Source organism: Fulvia fulva, chromosome 1 (genome assembly GCF_020509005.1).
Source record: "Fulvia fulva chromosome 1, complete sequence".
Classification (NCBI taxonomy): Eukaryota; Fungi; Ascomycota; class Dothideomycetes; order Mycosphaerellales; family Mycosphaerellaceae; genus Fulvia; species Fulvia fulva.
This window is the reverse complement of record NC_063012.1, coordinates 2,729,726-2,746,806: the sequence shown is the minus strand read 5'-3', so window position 1 is coordinate 2,746,806 and position 17,081 is coordinate 2,729,726. Positions and strand designations below refer to the sequence as shown.

The following is a 17,081-nucleotide window of genomic DNA, read 5'->3' as shown; positions in this document are numbered from 1 at the left end:
ACACACTACCAAGCACTGTCGCAGCTCAATCCAGTCGCAAGCATCCTGTACCATGATCCATTCCGCTACGATATCTCCGACTCTGCATGCATGCGACATGCAGAATTCGACAGGACTAGGATCAGTAGCTTTAGGGTGCAAGTCGTGGCGACATCATCACATGTCATGCCATATTTGGCTGGCGACACCAAAGTTACGGCACTTGAGAACATCGCTTGTATCAAATCCTTGCCCCCACCCTCTGTGCAACAACCATGTAGTTACCTTCCGACCGCCCAACATGTACAACCTGGAAGCGACTTAGTATGTGTCCAAGCTCCACCTCATAGCAGGCCTTCCATCTCAAGTCAACCCTCAGTGCTCACCATGAGGAGGGCTGTCGTTCGTCCAGCCTCCAGCCAGAGCATCCTCAGGGCTCAGGTACGCATATGGCGGGAACGCACTAGAACTCGAACTCCTCAAGCCGCGATAGATGGGAGATCCATCTGGGTTATCCGACGGAAGTGTCGCTGCGGAGTACTCTTGCGGCAAATTGGGTGGTGCTGTCCTGGCTACACTCCCAGGTGCTCCAGGCTGATAGTTGGACGGGGTATACAAGCCTGCTGGCACTCTAGTGGCATCAGAAGCAAACGTTGCTGTGGAGTAGTCTTGCGGTAAGCTTGGCGGCTGCAAGAAAGGCTTCGCGATGCTGTTCGGTGCGCTCGGGTGGTACTGAGAAGGCGTATATGGTGTGTGAGCTGCTATCGGGCTGGGGAATTGTGAAGCGGAATTGGTGCGAGAAGGTGCGGTAATGTTCGATTCGCTGACGGGGATGAATGGACGTTTCGCCATCACAGGCCGGTCGGAGGGCGCTTCCACTGCTGAGGTATGGCTCGGCTTGAAGTCGCGAATCGAGCTGTCGGTAGGCGAGATCGGGTTCAAGTCTGGATTCGTGACTGTGTATCGTGTGCCATCTTTTGGCATGTAGGCCAAAGTGGAAGTTGGTGATCCTAAGTTGTCTGTCGACTGCTTAGCCGTGTCGTGGTCGCCACAAGAGGTAGGTGCCATTATAGCTGCAGCTTGACGTGTGGCTTGGTCCTTATTTGGTGCTTGCTCATTTCCATCGCGACTCTCAGACGCTGGTATTTCGTCGGTAGCCCCTCGATGTTTCTCCTGTTCCTCCTCGTGTTGTCCACGCTTTCGAGATCGGATATACCAGAGTGCTGCAGCGACGAGGAGCACCGCAGCGCTGACGCCGCAAGCAGTTCCTACAATGGCACCGTAAGAAAGAGAATGTCCAGGGCTTGCGGCGGCCGAGGCTGTCTCCATGGCGGCCATGGTCTTTGTCGAGATGCTGGTAGACGTTGCGACAGTGGTCGGTTTTGCAAAAGTCCCGGTGGTTACCGTAATGGTACCTCCAATAGTGTCGCAGTAGTGGTTGTACTGGCTGTTCAGTGGGTTTGTCTGGGTGCGACAGTGCGGTGCCGCCGGATTGTTGCTGCCAATGGTCAGAAGAATGATAGCGAATGAATACTCTGACGTCTTACCAGTACAAGCATCCACCTGTATTTCGGTCGCAGGGCTCAGTGATGAGAGTTTCGATGTGCTCTATGCAAGTCGTGCGAGGCGCACAGCTTGATCTGCAAAGCAATCAGTGTCTGTAACCAAGAGGGGGAGTATAGAATAGCATACACTGAGCAGCAACCTATTGACCCGTGGTACTCGTAGCAAGTGCCTGTTGGACAATGGACTGTTGACAGAAGTTAGCAAGGAAGCCTCTCCTGCTTATGTTGATGTCCATACAGATGCCTTGGTCATCACAGACGTTGGTGCCCCGCTTCCACAGTTGTTCAATCTCTCCAAGTGCCGCGTCTGGATATTCATTTGGACGAGGTGTGATCTGCGCAGACGTTGACGTGAGTGAGTATTGAACAATCTGCAATAGCATAAGCAGGCACGAAAGCGTGGCCATGGTGTTGGCGGCGCTGATAAGAACCGTAAGCTTCAAGGAACGGCCATGGACGTGAAAAGAGGTGTCTACTTTTTTGTGTCTTAGTCGCGTGGTGCCCCACTCGAGACGTGCGACCGTTGTGTGCGTGAACTTTTGTTTGGCGCTAGAAGCGGAGCGCAATTTTGCACGTGAAAGCAGCGTTGCGGGTGGTGCACACCACGCTTCACGTCCTCCCCCAGTTCCAACATGGTCTCTGCGCTCATAAATGGTGTTGAGCTTCTCTACATCGTGCTCCCCCGAACATGCTTCCGGCCTATGCTTCTACTTGCTTTGCCGCCACGCGATGTTTGCTGCTCGCGCTTTATTCTTGGCTGAACCCTGTCTTGGGTTTCCGTGCTGCACTTATGTCACATTGCCGCCACAGGGGCCACACAACTCCTAGACTGCAGTCGATTTGTGCAAGTCTCCGGTCACGCTGATTTACGCTACGGCACTTCCGGGTTCCAGCGCTTGTCAAGATCTTTCATAGAATCGGCGTGGCTACCATAATCTTCCACGACCGACAAGCAGAATGCTTCCCAGTCCTTTCTGAAGATTGCCTTGGCCCTGATCTGTTCTTGATGGCTGATGCAGCTATGCTCGATGCTCCACAGAGCAAGCTGTTTCCAGCCGTGGATGTCCATACGAGGATCGCCTACCATTACTTGGTAGAACTCGTAGGACAATGGTGATGCGCTGCGTCCTGCGTACCTGTCCATAAGTCAGTATCGGTGCGGTCTCTGCGGCTAGGTGACACCTTACCTGAACATATTGGGATTGTCGGCATTGAGTGTACACTGCAAGCCAGCTGCCAACAGCTCTGGGAATATGTGCTGTCTCGCATTACCACAGAGACCGAGCAGTTCGTTGGAGATGGGACAGAGTTCCAAGCAGATCTTCCGTTCGCGATACTTCTGAGCAAGCACGGGGTGCTTCAGGAGAGCATATCCGTGACCAACGCGCTTGCAATTCAGCAAAAGTGAATCGTAAAGGTTGCTGTTTTCGGGATTGTGCGATCCGCCGGTGTCTAACAGTGATTCCCCAGCGTGGAATATGAACGGAATAGGCTCTCCGAACTCCTTTTTAGTGTCAGCCACGAAGTCCAGCAAAAGGTCTGCGTAGAATCCGATGTTGTTGGGTCTGTCCTCTGCTCCGACGAGGTCAAAGCCGCAGATCAAGTCTGGGTACGCCTTTTTGAGGTTGATGCAGTCTTGCAATTCTTTTTTCATCATCGGTCTTGGGATACTTCTTGGTGTACCATAGATGATCTTCAAGCCGAACGGGAAGGTGTCGATTTGACCATTACGCTGTAGTTCAGCTTGCTTCTTCCGCACTTCCTCACAAATTACCTCCATTTGCGCCTTGTGGTCGAGCTTGCGTTCACCGTCGTCGGTAGGTATTGCCTTGTCCAGGAGCATTGGCCGCAATTCGAAGTACATCACATTATCCTCAATCATGGTGTCGATGACCCGGCCAATGTACCAACGAAACATGCTTTCGTAATGTACGAGACCTTTAGAGGCGCGGGTACCTTGATTGAAACATGCCCATATGCCATTCGTCGTCTGACGATCGTTGTACGCGCGATCCTGGGTGAAGATGATTTTCTCGCGCGCCCACCGTTCCGCATCGTCGAGATCTTCATTCTCCTTTCTTGCGATCTCAATTGGGATCTGATCAAGAGACGCCGTACCCGGAAAGCGCTGGCGGAAGTCGGTCCACCTCATCCACGATACAGCATTGGGTTCTTTCCATTTAGGATTGTATCCTGGATCGAAGACATCAGCCCGCTGAGTGTTCCTCGACTTGACCTCGAACACTATCTCCGTGTCGGGGGCGTAGAAGTCCTCGGCCGTCACTAATGGCTTCGTGCTGCGTATGTAAAACGTCTCTTCCAGCCTCCGAGCGTGCGGCATGAGCTCCTCGGGTGGCAAGACCGCATTGAGATGGAGATGTAAGTGAGCGCCTTTGGGCATGCGTCGAGCGATCTCAAAGACCTTGCTCTGCTCTATCCGTTCTTTGTTGACCAGGAAACGTCCTCCCATGTCCCGTGTGTTGGATGCAGGAACTTCCTCGCCAGGCAAATTTCCATACAGTGCCGGATCAATGCGCTCGTTCTCTCGAATCTTGATGATTATTTGACCAGCTTGCTTCTCTGCTGCTGATGCCGTCGACCTCGCTAGCTGATTCCAGGCAAGTGCGCGCTCAGCGGCGAGGAGATCATCTCGTTCTCGGCAGTAAGTCTCGAAGGGGTCGCTGGAGGCAGCCGCTGCTTCAGAAGTGCTAGTCATATTTCCAGGCTGTGTCAAGTGCTCGCCAGTATCGCGTGTGGCCTTGGAATCTGCTGCTGCCGCTGCCTGTTCTGCCTTTCTTCGCCCAAACTGCAACTAGTCTTTGATCAGCAGGAAGCATTGATGTGCTGGTGTGCCGGTGTCCTTGATCTTGCCAGGCGCAGGAAAAGACTTACCCGATCTTTCAGCTTATCCACAACATGCATATCAGTACCCAGAGACCGTCGCTTTCAAGAGTTAGACGTTCTTTTGTTACTGATAGCGCGATACCTACAACACAGACGTGAGCAAACGCGCCACCCAAACGGCAAACGCACACCAGCAAGCAAAGACAAGGTGATCGCGAGACCAGATATGTACCTCAGCAGTATCGCGATGTCTATATGTGTCTGTCTCGTCAATGGTAGAATTATCGGCAGTTCAAGTCTTGACGACCGGAAGGCAGTGCTATTCAGCTGCTGGCGGCTCAAGGGGGTAATCCCGATGTAGCAACACGTGCAGTCGAGAAGGAGTACTGGCGGGCGTGTTTTGTTCCATGAGCATTGATCAATCAGTACAACATGCAGTGGAGGGTGTTCCTGCGCAAAGCGGCCCATGGACTGAGGCAGGCGAGGGTCGTACATAGCACGACGCCAATCTGCATGCGCTGCGCCTCAGCCTGGCGCCACGCTGGGCTCACCACCTGCACAGGGCGACTTAGAGCAAAGGGCGCAGACACAAGCACAATCACCAGCTGTGCAGGGCGGGTTCTCGACCAATGACCTGATGGAAGCCTGCGCGGGTGTCTTCAGCTCGAGCCTCGAGGCCGTCGACTGATGAAGGTGGGCGTGGTGGGGTGGCTGGACCTCGCTAGACTACACTGCCGAGGATCCCGAGATGCGGCGGCATGGCCGAACCGAGCACCGACTCGCGCTTGCCAGCCAGACACAACAATCTGCAACAACACACTCCCGTCTCTCCTCAACATTACATTGGTTGACTGATGAACATATCTGTATTCCATCAACTCACGCCTATCACGTGGTCGGGCCACGACCGCATCGTGAGCACGGGTCGCCTAAAATACTAAAATACATAGCAGAGGCCGCCGGACACGACTGTTCCAGAAAGCTACACAGGCGGCATGGCTGCACCATTTCGACCACGCCATCTGCAAGCATCGCGGGGCTGAGACGCACGCTCAAGCGCCAGCCTGATGTAAGTAAAGTAATCTTTTCTCACGCTCTGCTGCTCACCGGCCATCGTCCTGCTGTATATCAGTATTTCTCGCCGCTGTTGCTTTCTCTGCTGCATTACCATATTCCGGAAGAACCCCGTGAGACCCGCAGCAAGACTCGTCCATCATGTCAGGAGGGAACAGCAATATCACGGTCGCTATTCCAGGAGAACCCAACTGGGGAGTGTGGTGGCTGAATGGGCTCGACAACTTCCAACTGGACATCGTCGGATTCCTGGCGGTGCTCGGCGAGGGATCGGTCCAAGCAAATGCGCAGGTCTCGGCGTTGTCCAGGCTTTTCGTGAGTCGATGTGGCAACCCACTACACGTGAAGTATTCAGCTGATGTATTCACAGTATCTGCCGCGCATCTTACCAGCCCCGCAAGCTCTGCTCTACACGACGCGCCCAACGGTCTTGCCAGCAACGCCTGCCACGGTAAGTGGCGTAGAGTCTGGTAATGTCAAAGACAATGTGCAGCACATTGCTGGTATATTGCTGTACGTAAATTGAACATCTCCCCCGTGGCTTATTCAGCTGATGGAGTCAGTGGAAAGAAGATGGATCGTCACACGGTCCGCTGCGTTGAAGTGAAGAAGACAGATGACCGCAGGGAGCAGAAATGGACCGACGTCTTCTTCCGCGGCCAGCCCAAACGAACCCCAAGCCAAGAGGCCAACAAAGAGCACGAAGACTCGGATGAGCCTGATTCAAGCAAAGCAGCCATCAACGAAGAGAAGATACGCCCGCCGCTTGTAAAAGCAAAAGCTTTGGGACCCATGACCTGGGTGACCCTCATTGGATTCTCAGAAGCAATCGTCTTGCTCATCGCCTCAATAGTATTCGGAGACGGGATGTCCATCGTTGCAACCATCCTGCTGTCAGGTCTTTCGACCGTAATCGGCGCCATCAACAAATGGAACCTGGAACTAACACAGCGCCCGAAAGGAGAAACACCACGCGGCGATACCGTCATAAGATATCCGAATGGTAGCTTCCTCGTTGTCAGATGTACAGAGGAGATCGCCAGAGAACTTTACTTTGCGCCGGAAAAGATAGATTACACTCTGGAGAACGACTGGTACCACCGGGCATTGGCACTACTTGGCACATTGATGCTCATGGGCGGAATTGTCTGCCTCGCCAATGCAAAACTGCAACTACAACTAGCCTGGCTCGGGGCATACGTGATCATGAACATTGCACATTGGTTTGCAGCTGCACTTCCGCAAGAGTGGCACTGGGATCTGTCCTGCTACGAGGTTCAAGAACACGGCATCGAAGGCGGGACAACGAACGAGACGTTCACGGAGGCTCTTTGGAAAGCTATCGCTCTAACAAAGACGGCTCAGTGGGTCCCAGGCAATTGGCCTACAAGTGAAGGGACCGACACCTGGAAGCAGTGGGTCCGCGATGCTGGGGCGAAAGCCAAAGAGACTCAACGTCGAGTTGGATTCTTCACGGAATACGACTTCGCGTGGAAAGTGCCCAACCGCTTCGAGGTCGAGATCTGGAAGATTCCAGACTGGAATCCAGGGCAAGCATGGAAAGATCTGCATAAAAATGGTTCTGTTGTAATGGAACAGGCAGTGTAGTCTCGTATGAACACACCGGACGACGCATCAGTGTGTACATGTATGTGTAATGTCATCGTCGTCATATCATAGCGTGGCATGAGAGCGGCACGTACCTCATTGTGCAAGGCCTTCTCAATATGATGCTCGCCGAGAATGTGAAGTGTATAGCTGCCCGCCACCAACAGGAGATGTTGACCGTTAGGTAATGAGGTACATCCAGGCGCGCAACCGTGCCTTGTCATCTATGTCTAGCTTCTAGGTTCTGGTTCTATCACTCTCCTTTGCCACCCTGCGCGCTAACATGCATATGCAACTCACATGCCATCCATAGCATCGTCATAGATAGGTCAACATAGGTACAAGAAGTTGCAGGTCTCATCATCATCGTTCATCTCAATGTCCATTGGCACCATCTGTCTGCGACGCGAGCTCTTCAGCAAGCTCAGCGCTCTCGTTACTCCTGATCCTGGCAAGCTGGTCCTGGACATACTTGTTGATCGGGTCATCTGGATCGTGTTCGGCGGGCTTGCCTGCGTTGGGATCATTTTCGTTGTAGATGGAATACGATCGATTTGGCTTGGCCGTATCGTCACCGTCCTCGTCTCCGGCGTCGCCGTTCGTGCTTTGGCCCCAGTCACTACGCTCACCAATGCTACGAGTACGTGTCATGGAGCGGGCAAGACCGGTTGGACGACGCTGTCCGAGGGATGCGCGACGTTGCCGGATGAACGTGTCGTCGAAATAATGCTCCGCGGCAGCACCCGGTGTTCGTGGCGTTTGAGGCAGACGACAGTTCACACCAGTATCCTGGATGATCTTGGCCATGAGACCAGTCCAACCGCACTGGTGACTGGCACCAAGCCCACGGCCAGTGTCGCCATCGAAGTATTCGTAGAAGAAAAGGTAATCCTTCCAGTGAGGGTCAAAGTCGGTCATGTCTCGGCCATCATTGAAGGCGCGGCGGCCACTGTGATCGCTAGCCATGAGATGTTGCAATCTGTGCTGGATCTCTTCCGCTACATGGCCAAGATGCATGTATTCGCCTGAGCCAGTCGGACATTCAACCTTGAAGGTATTGCCGTAGAACATGTAGAACCGCAAGAGCGATTCGATGATCAGGAAGTTGACGGCGAGCCAGACCGGCCCTCTCCAGTTGCTGTTGCCACCAAAGAGGCCGCTGTCGGAGTCTCCTGGAACATAGCTAACCGAGTACTGTTGTCCGTTCACGTCCATCGAGACCGGGTGATCTTTGTGATATTTAGACAAGGAGCGTATACCATGATCGCTCAAGAACTCATTCGGGGAGAGCATATAATGGCAGATGCTGCGGAGACGATCCTCATTGACGAGAGAGAGCAGCAGTCGCTCATCTTTGCCACGCCGGGTCATACTGGCAATGTTTCGTTCTCGCACGTCGTGCTTGTTCTTCATGAACCATTCCAGGCGCCTCTTGAATGATGGAAATTTGTTAATGACGCTCGGTTCAAGAGTGAGGGTGGCGTACATGGGAATCAGACCGACCAAAGACCTGACCTTCATTTGGTGGGACCACGGACCGCCCCAGGAGATCGCATCGTAGTAGAAGCCATCTTCATCGTTCCATAGAGACTTGGCTTCAGTGCCAACCCGGTATTGCATCGCGTCCGATATGGCGATGAAGTGCTCGACGAACTTTGAGGCAATATCTTCGTAGATGCGACGATGCTTGGCCAACTCAAGGGCGATGTTGAGCATGCACAAGCAGTAGAATGCCATCCAGCCGGTGGCATCGGCCTGTTCCAAGGTACCGCCGGTAGGTAGTGGATCCGAGCGATTGAACAGACCAATGTTGTCCAAGCCGAGGAAACCACCCTCGAAGATGTTGTTGCCGTCGAAATCCTTGCGGTTACACCACCAGGTGAAGTTCATGAGCAGTTTGTGGAACACGCGCTCGAGGAAGTCAATGTCTTCGCGGCCATACATCTTGCGCTCAATCTTGAAAGTCCGAAAAACCGACCATGCATGCACAGGAGGGTTGACATCACCAAAGTTCCATTCGTACGCCGGCAGCTGGCCATTGGGATGCATGTACCACTCCCTCGTGAAGAGATCCAGCTGCTTCTTGGCGAATGCCGGGTCTATGAGCGATAAGGGGATACAGTGGAATGCCGAGTCCCAAGCGGCAAAGAACGGATATTCCCAGGAGTCAGGCATGGAGAGGATATCGTCCAGATGCATGTGCTTCCACTGAGCATTTCTCACGGACTTGCGTTCAGGAGGTGGAGGGGGCATTGCTGGATCTCCGTTCGCCCACTGGTCCCAGATGAAGTGGTAGTATTGTTTGCACCACATCATGCCTGATAGCGCTTGACGCTGTATATTGCGGAGGTCATCGGTCATTGGGAGTGGGTTGATCTTGTAGTAGAACTCATCGGCCTCGGCAAGACGCTGGTCAATGACTTCGTCGAAAGTTTCTTCGTCCAGGTAGTCCTCGGAGTGCTTGGTAGATATTCTGAAGCGTACCACGGCACACTGGCCAGGTGGCACACCCTCGCCTTGATCAAAAGCATACCATGCGGCACTCTTCGTTCCGGTCTTCTGCGGATTCACAGCTTGCTTGTCGCCTTTGACGACACGGTTGTGGAAGGCGTCTTTGACATACGGGGTCTTGTTGGAGCTGGAACCCCATAGCGCCTTGAAATTGGTGTCGTTGTCTGTATACAGAAACTCGGGCTCGATGTCGGCTTCAAACCCGCAGCTGTTCGGCGAGGGCGAGCACTGGAAGTAGCGCTGGCCGATATTCCGATGATCGATCGAAGCTGTGAGGCTGTCCTGTTGCTTGATGGTCGGCTTGTACGAATCGTATCCCCAGGCCCAGGTATTGCGGAACCAAACATGTGGCAGGATGTGCAGCTTGGCCGGCTTATCTCCACGGTTGTACGCGGTGACACGGAAGAGTAGTTCGTCTGGATTGTCGTGCTCCTTGGCAGTCTCGATGAAGATGTCCCAATAGCGGTTGTCCTTGAAGGCATCTGTGTCGATGAGGTTGTACTCCCTCTGCGTCTTGTTGCGCCTTGCGTTCTCCTTGATGATCTCTTGATAGGGAAACTCGCGTTGTGGCAGCTTGTAGAGATACTTCATGTAGGAGTGGGTTGGTGTGTTGTCGAGGTGGAAGTGGCATTCCTTGATCGATTCGCCGTGGACACCCTGAGGGTTGGAAAGACCGAAGAGGCGTTCCTTGAGATGCGGGCTGTAACATGTTAGAGCAGCTGAGGAGACAAAACAGCAGGAATCACTCACTCGACGCCGTTCCAGAATGCAAAGGCAATGTGCATGCGGCCATGTGTATCGGAGACGCCCGCAATGCCGTCTTCTCCCCATCGATAAGCTCTCGAACGGGCCATGTCGTAGGTAAAGGAACTCCAGGCATCGCCATCAGCACTGACAGTGTGTCAGCAACAGTGAAGCATGCAGTTATGAGAGCAGTGTATCGACTGACGAGTAGTCCTCTCGCACGGTCGCCCATTGTCGCTCAGCGGTATAGCACCCCCACTTCTTCCAGTACTTGACGCGATCGCGGTCCTCTTTCAATCTCGTCTCCTCGATGCTGAGCACCTCTTGGTTGTCGATGATGACCATCGTGGCGGTGCGTGTACGGAGGAGCTGGCGGCGAGTGCGGTGGACGTTGTTCCTGGCGGGTGCTCAGGTGCCCACTGAGGAACTGGCCTATTCTCGGCAGTGAGGGACAGTGATATAGGCGATTGGCTGGACAGTGCAAGCAGCAAACGATACGCCGTAGCAGCTGCAACAAGAACGAGGTGGCGATGCTGTCGTTGGTGTATGCTGATGCGAGGAGGCTGCTGGGAGGAATAGATGGAGGTATGGATGTGTCGGAGGAAGAACAAGATCAAGCAAGATCAAGAGATGCAGCGAGTGTTGATCTCGAGCTCACAGAGAGCGCAAGCACAAGACACGCGACGAGGCGCTTTGCAGCAGGAGCAACGATTGCTGAGGCTCTTGCCTCTGACCTACACAAAAATTAAGTATTAAGTCAGGAACCGACAAGCTCGACGCTCCCGTCGACGTGCAGGATCGTCCCGCAGTCGGGTGGGTGGATGCAGCTTAACGTGCAGCTTGCGTCTCGCCTATTCAATGAAAGCATCTCAACCATTTGCGAGCACACCGATGGTCGTTGCTCGCGTGTCGTCAGTTACACCGCCATGTCACTAATACTCAGTCAGCTATGGAACATTCTGTACACACCAATTCGGCATCAAGTCATGCTCTACAGATGTCGTGTCACGCTTTCACTCGGTTGCAGCCTCCGACTTTGGAGCCCCGAGGGGTTGAGAAGAAGGCGCCCCGTCCCACCTGCTCCGAGTCAGAGCCGAGCCGATCTACGGAGAGCAGTCCGCTGAGAGACAGAAGTCGGAATGCTCGGATGCTTCCTACCGGAACGAGAGCATCGTCGTGCCTGTCTGCAGTCTACATCTACATCTATATCTATCCGCCTGCAACATCGACCTTGGTTGGCCCGCCTGACGTTCCATTGACAGACAAGTCACTAGCTTCGCCCTGCTGTTCCTCCCAGTGGAGCCTCTCAGCTTGTTCGATGCAAGTCATGTTCGCCTTGAGCTTGTTGATCGTTTCTTCGTACTCCTCGCCCTCGTTGCTGTCGAACACAATGCCGCCGCCGGCTTGCAAGTATGCTACACCGCCCTTGGTCATCATGGTCCGCAGCGCAATGCAGGTGTCCATTGCGCCTTCAACTTCTGTTGCATCAACTGTGTTGACTCGGTTGTACCCAAAGTAGCCTACCGCACCTGCGTAGACACCTCGCTTCTCGCCCTCCAGCTCTGCAATCAGCTCCATAGCCTTGACTTTGGGCGCTCCTGACACAGTCCCAGCAGGAAAGATTGAGCGAAACGCATCAAATCGTGTCTTGTCTGGTCGCAGCACACCTGAAACCTCCGATACCAAATGCTGGACATGACTGAACTTCTGCACAACCATGAGCTTGTCCACTCTGGTCGACAGTGGATCGCACACTCTGTTCACATCGTTCCGCGCCAAGTCAACCAGCATGACATGTTCTGCCCGGTCCTTGATGCTAGCATGAAGCGTATCTGCGAGCTGCTGGTCCTGATCTGGGTCGACACCTCGCTTGATCGTGCCCGCGATCGGGTGGGTTATAATTCTTCCAGCCTCTGCCTTGACCAACACCTCAGGACTGGCACCAATGATTTGGAAATCGTCACAGTCCAGGTAGAACAGATACGGCGATGGGTTGACGGTACGTAGGTGGCGGTATAGGTTGAAGGGATGCAAGCTGGTGGGCCGAGCGATCCGCTGCGAGGGAACGGCCTGGATGATGTCGCCTTTAACGATGTGCTCCTTCATTCGCGTGACGTGACCCTCATATCCCTTGCGACCGATATTGCTGGTATACTCCTGCTTGAGCTGTATCGGACCTTGTGGAGGCAGCGGAAGATCGTGCCTCTTCAGTGTCCGCACGAGGCCAGCTATTGTCTGCTTGCTCTTGTCATACGCTGCCTGGAGCGCACTTCCGCTGGCGTCTGCCGCAGGTAGGGAGAGATACGTGATGACGATCACCTTTTGGAAAAAGTGGTCGACAGCAACGATGGTGTCGTATAGCATGAACAAGCTCTCAGGTACCTCTAGGACGTCCTTTAAAGATCGCTTTGTCTTGGGCTCAAAGTACTTGACGCAGTCATAGCCAACATATCCAATGGCTCCAGCAGTCAATGGTGGAAGTCGCAATGATGGGATATGTGCGATCCGATGCTGGGAGAGTTCCTTGTCCAACTGCGGCAGCGGATCGCCCTCGAGGCCATGCTTGGGGCCCGAAAGGAGTGTTTTGCGAGGGTCAGCACCAACGAAGCTATATCGTCCGATGGTTTCGGAGGTCGCTGCCGACTCGAACAGGAAGGACTGTTTGGAGCTGAAAGGTGTCAGCGCGTTGTATGACAGACACGAGTTGGAAGCGTACTTTGCTGCAACTTTCAGATATATGGTGGACGGAGTGAGGAACTCGGACGATATGGATGTGCATAGTGGGATGAGATTCGGGGCATTGGGCCAGGACTTGGTCTTCTCGACGATGTTTTGGACTTCTTCGAACGATGGCTGCGCTGCTATCTGCTGGCTGTCAGCTGCGTGTGACAAGAAGTTCTGTGTCTCATGCATTGAGCTTACAGAGCGCGCCATCTTGAGCAGCCTGTTAAGGCACAGGTCGAGGGGATGTGAGGAAGACGAACCGCGACATAGGCAGCGATACGGGGGACGCAGTCCTTGAGTCTGAGTCTGAGAAGCACGAGCATGACATGAGTGCTGCCGCGGGCCGATGCGCTGCGGGAAGCAGAATTGAGTTCACCATGCGCAATCATCTGCAGTTCTGCACAACGGGTCCGAGGGTCGCAAGCTTGGTTACAGCACCGTTCAGACTGGTCGTTCAGACTGGTGGAGTGGAGGGGCTGGCACGGCTGACCAACAACGCTCACGATTCTCGATATTGGTGGTCTCTGTCGCAGACAGAGAACCATGACAATCTCATCGTCGAGTACAGCACGGCCGCAACTCACAGCATCAGCATCATCTTCTTCCACTTCTCCCCATCCTCCTTTCCACTTTCCGGGCCCCAGCTCCAAGTACCACCACGCAGAGCGGCCTCGACTGGGCCAGCACGGCCGCTTCAAGTCGTGCACCACTGGCACTGCACCGGTGCTCACAACAGAGGCGCGAGCACACCGACGGGCGCAGACCAACAGAGGCAGTCTGTCGAATGCGGCCGTGCACAGCCTTCCGCCGTCGCCGTCGCCGTTGAGTGAATACTCGCGCTCTCCGCTGTCGAGATTCTCGTCGACCTCGACCTCCGCCATGGGCCCCGCAGCGACATCAGCGTCCACCATGCCGCACACTCCCGCCAAGAAGGGCTTGCGACGCAACTCTTCGCTTCAACATTCACCTTTCAGCGACTACTTTACCGATGAGGCGCGTTCCATCGACTCCGCCTCCGTGCATTCGAATGCGCCTTCGATGGAAACAAAACAGCTGCTGGTCAGGATGAACATACTTCAATCGCAACTCATGCGCAACCACTCGGACGCGAGTCGCGAAGCCATCAGCATCGTCGGCAGAAAGCTGGGCGAGATTGAGCTGGAACTGAACTCGCTGCACTCACACAAGCGCTCGCACGCGGAACTCGACGACTCTGGTGTCTTCATGGATGATGAAGAAAGCGACACCAAGAGTACGACGCCACACAGTCGCCAGGTCTCCATGCATTCGTCCTATGCGCTCAGTTTTGATGGTGCCATGCATCTGCCTGCACAGCCTGAGACGCTCGAGCAGTACAAGGCCGAGCGCGACTGGTTCGTGCTGCGCATGCAGGACTTGGTTGATGGTCTGACGACCGCGCAGTCCGAGCTTAGCAAGCGTTATGTCGAGGTTCGAGAGCTCAACGAGCGCCACAACGCAGAAATGGAGGAGCGCGAGATGCAGCTAGAACAGCTCCGGTCGGAGAATGAAGGTCTTCGTTCGGACTTGGGCTTCGAGTACAGTGAGTTACTCTTTCTCAAATTGCAAATGAAGTCGATGGAAGTCGACGTCGATGCTCTCAGCGAGGACTCCGCTTTCAAGTCGTTGCAGCCTTGGGCCCAGCAGACGAGGCGCGAGAGAAAGAACGGAATCCTGTCAGAAATGGATCGCTGGCGATCAGACTGGCAGGATGTCAACTCGCGCTTCAAGCGAAGACGAAGCAAGTACGGCGTGACCCCTGCTCGTCGGGACAGTGTTTCGACCTGTTCAGAAATCTCGGGCAGTGGCGAAGCAGACTGGCAGCTTGAGACTGTCAAGGAAGGCAAAGGACGAGTGACTAGCCTGACTATCCGGCGCACACCAAGCGGAAGCCAAGACGTCGACTCAAAAGACTTTGCAGAAGCCACACGCGAGTCAACAAGCACTAACACAGCTCAAACAGAGCAATCATTTCCTAAAGATACCCCCACAGACCTTGAGGGTCACAACCACACCCAAGGTGTCAGCGAGCCACAAATCGCCGAGAAGACCTATGTTTACACGGAGCGCGGAACTCAGACCAAGCTTGAAGTGGAAGAAAATGAATCGCAGGACGAGGAGCAAGAGGAGGATGACTTATTTGAGGCGACTGCTCCGGAAGCCGAAAACCAACTTGGAGCTGAAGAATATCTTGGTGGCGAGGATGCCGAAACGCGGGAAGAGGACGAGAATGAAGATGAGGACGATTGCGCCATCACCACCTCGTCTGAAGACACCTACGACGTCGAGGAAGAAGATGACGTTCAGATCGAAGAACCCATCACATCCGTCCGCCCAAAGTCTGCTTGGCAAGAACTTTGGTCATCGTTGCATAATTTGTCTGGCCTTGGAGATGAAGATGAAGAGGAGGAGGACGACTAAGACTGATCACCCAAACGCAATTTTTCTTTTGGAGGTCTTTGGCCATCACAGAGCAGCGTGCGCAGCTAAGTACTGCGAGAGCAAAAGCTAGGACGTTGGAGAGGAGGGCCATTGTTGCCCATCTTGCCAAGCCTGGGCTGTTGTTGAGTATGCCGTCCTGGATGGAAGTCTTGGATGGATTCTCCGGCGCACTTTGTTGTGGTCACGGATTGGGGAAGGTTGCTTTCACACACTCATTGTACTAATTCCTCCCTGTTGAAGATACATAATCACTGATACCACACGCGACTTGCGTGATTTCATAGCTTTGAAAATTCAATTGACTGTTGTTACTCATGGTCGGACTATCTTACAAGCATGCCTGTGGCCGGTGCTGGTGATCCAGCCAATCGCTCATGTGAATCTCATCTGATGCTGGCTCGAATACCCATCTAAGACCGTGCCACTTCCGCATCGGGGGGTTGTATGCAAGTCCAAGGTCGCTTCGCACTGCCGAGATGGCTGTCGAGGCTCAATCCGAGTCAGAGTCGCCGCCGCAGAACTCCTTCTCATCATCGTCGGCATTCTCCTTTGCCTTCCGCTCCTCACGCTCTTTCTGGGCAACGTCATACTGGACCTTGCGCTGGACGGTCTTTGGCTTGGCCCAGTCGCCCGAGCCTTTGGTCGAGCTAGTGGCGCCGGCGACAGAAGGAATGGCACGAGTAGGCGCTGTGCCATAGCGATCAGTCATCCTCGCAGCGGATGCGTGAGATGGCGCAGCTCGAGAAGTGGCATTGGAGGTGGCGGAGCCGATGTTGGAAGCGGAGGCACCGGTTGAAGGCATGGCAGAGGAAGAGCCAGTGTTGTTTCTTAGAGCGACGCCGCCGCCACCAGTGGTGCTGGACCGAGCGGGGGGATAGGTACCGTTGCCGCTGACGGACATGGACGACATGTCGTCAGTCATGAGGCTGTAATCATCCTATGAGAGATTTAGCAGTTGTACGGATTTCAACGAACGTGGATGCTCGGCGACTTACTCTGTCGTCGCCGCTATCCTCGTCATCATCGCCACCGCCACGAGACTCGTCCGAAGAGATGGCGCCTGGCTCGTAATTGTCCTTGTCTTGCTGGCATGAGATGCAAATCTGTGGTGTCTATCAGTACTGATCTTGACGTTAGAACAACCAGTCAGACTACTCACGGCTTCGTCGGGGTTACGACGCTGTGCCTTGAAGAATTTGTCGATGCCCTTGTCTTTGTCACACATGTGGCAATTGAGCTCAACCACCTGCCGGGTGGTGCACTGCATGCAACAGATGAAGGCAGACTTGGTCGGGTTGAAGCCGGGGCCTACACGCCGCATGTGCTGCACAAGGTCGCCTCGTTGTCCAGCGCTGAAGGCGTCCTTCGACTTGACGATGTTGCAGCGCCTGCATTTGATGCTGTCACTCGTCAGTACGAATGGAGGTGATGTGAAGGAATTGTACTTGCTTGGACGGGATGGCGACTGCGTTGTTCTTTGGAAAGCTACACATCGTCAGTGACATGGGTAAGTACTAGTTTTACAGCACCTCACTTGTTGCGGCTGGTGTAGCCGCGCTGAGTGGCGATTGA

At 54.1% G+C, this 17,081-nt stretch overlaps 8 protein-coding genes across 8 annotated transcripts; 3 read left to right on the top strand and 5 right to left on the bottom strand.

The window, feature by feature from the left end:
• Positions 1 to 354: 354 nt before the first annotated feature.
• CLAFUR5_00588 (uncharacterized protein) lies at positions 355 to 1,951 on the bottom strand (the record flags this gene model as incomplete). Its single annotated transcript, XM_047899736.1, has 4 exons — positions 355 to 1,477; positions 1,527 to 1,619; positions 1,672 to 1,729; positions 1,783 to 1,951. The coding sequence occupies 4 exons, from the start codon at positions 1,949 to 1,951 to the stop codon at positions 355 to 357; spliced, it is 1,443 nt and encodes a 480-aa protein (XP_047756636.1).
• A 464-nt stretch (positions 1,952 to 2,415) lies between these two features.
• On the bottom strand, positions 2,416 to 4,466 carry CLAFUR5_00587 (Adenosine deaminase 2; the record flags this gene model as incomplete). Its single annotated transcript, XM_047899735.1, has 3 exons — positions 2,416 to 2,680; positions 2,732 to 4,356; positions 4,437 to 4,466. The coding sequence occupies 3 exons, from the start codon at positions 4,464 to 4,466 to the stop codon at positions 2,416 to 2,418; spliced, it is 1,920 nt and encodes a 639-aa protein (XP_047756637.1).
• A 1,137-nt stretch (positions 4,467 to 5,603) lies between these two features.
• Positions 5,604 to 7,070, top strand: CLAFUR5_00586 (uncharacterized protein; the record flags this gene model as incomplete). The annotated part of the gene is made up of 3 exons (XM_047899734.1): positions 5,604 to 5,777; positions 5,833 to 5,975; positions 6,026 to 7,070. 3 exons carry the CDS (start codon positions 5,604 to 5,606, stop codon positions 7,068 to 7,070), a joined length of 1,362 nt encoding a protein of 453 aa, XP_047756638.1.
• A 375-nt stretch (positions 7,071 to 7,445) lies between these two features.
• Positions 7,446 to 10,670, bottom strand: CLAFUR5_00585 (uncharacterized protein; the record flags this gene model as incomplete). Its single annotated transcript, XM_047899733.1, has 3 exons — positions 7,446 to 10,281; positions 10,332 to 10,472; positions 10,531 to 10,670. The coding sequence occupies 3 exons, from the start codon at positions 10,668 to 10,670 to the stop codon at positions 7,446 to 7,448; spliced, it is 3,117 nt and encodes a 1,038-aa protein (XP_047756639.1).
• Positions 10,671 to 11,534: 864 nt separating this feature from the next.
• Positions 11,535 to 13,259, bottom strand: CLAFUR5_00584 (Anthranilate synthase component 1; the record flags this gene model as incomplete). The annotated part of the gene is made up of 3 exons (XM_047899732.1): positions 11,535 to 12,993; positions 13,042 to 13,190; positions 13,248 to 13,259. 3 exons carry the CDS (start codon positions 13,257 to 13,259, stop codon positions 11,535 to 11,537), a joined length of 1,620 nt encoding a protein of 539 aa, XP_047756640.1.
• A 167-nt stretch (positions 13,260 to 13,426) lies between these two features.
• On the top strand, positions 13,427 to 13,879 carry CLAFUR5_00583 (uncharacterized protein; the record flags this gene model as incomplete). The annotated part of the gene is made up of 1 exon (XM_047899731.1): positions 13,427 to 13,879. The coding sequence occupies one exon, from the start codon at positions 13,427 to 13,429 to the stop codon at positions 13,877 to 13,879; it is 453 nt and encodes a 150-aa protein (XP_047756641.1).
• Positions 13,880 to 13,958: 79 nt separating this feature from the next.
• On the top strand, positions 13,959 to 15,488 carry CLAFUR5_00582 (uncharacterized protein; the record flags this gene model as incomplete). The annotated part of the gene is made up of 1 exon (XM_047899730.1): positions 13,959 to 15,488. One exon carries the CDS (start codon positions 13,959 to 13,961, stop codon positions 15,486 to 15,488), a length of 1,530 nt encoding a protein of 509 aa, XP_047756642.1.
• A 511-nt stretch (positions 15,489 to 15,999) lies between these two features.
• On the bottom strand, positions 16,000 to 16,830 carry CLAFUR5_00581 (uncharacterized protein; the record flags this gene model as incomplete). Its single annotated transcript, XM_047899729.1, has 3 exons — positions 16,000 to 16,446; positions 16,505 to 16,612; positions 16,669 to 16,830. The coding sequence occupies 3 exons, from the start codon at positions 16,828 to 16,830 to the stop codon at positions 16,000 to 16,002; spliced, it is 717 nt and encodes a 238-aa protein (XP_047756643.1).
• Positions 16,831 to 17,081: the final 251 nt, after the last annotated feature.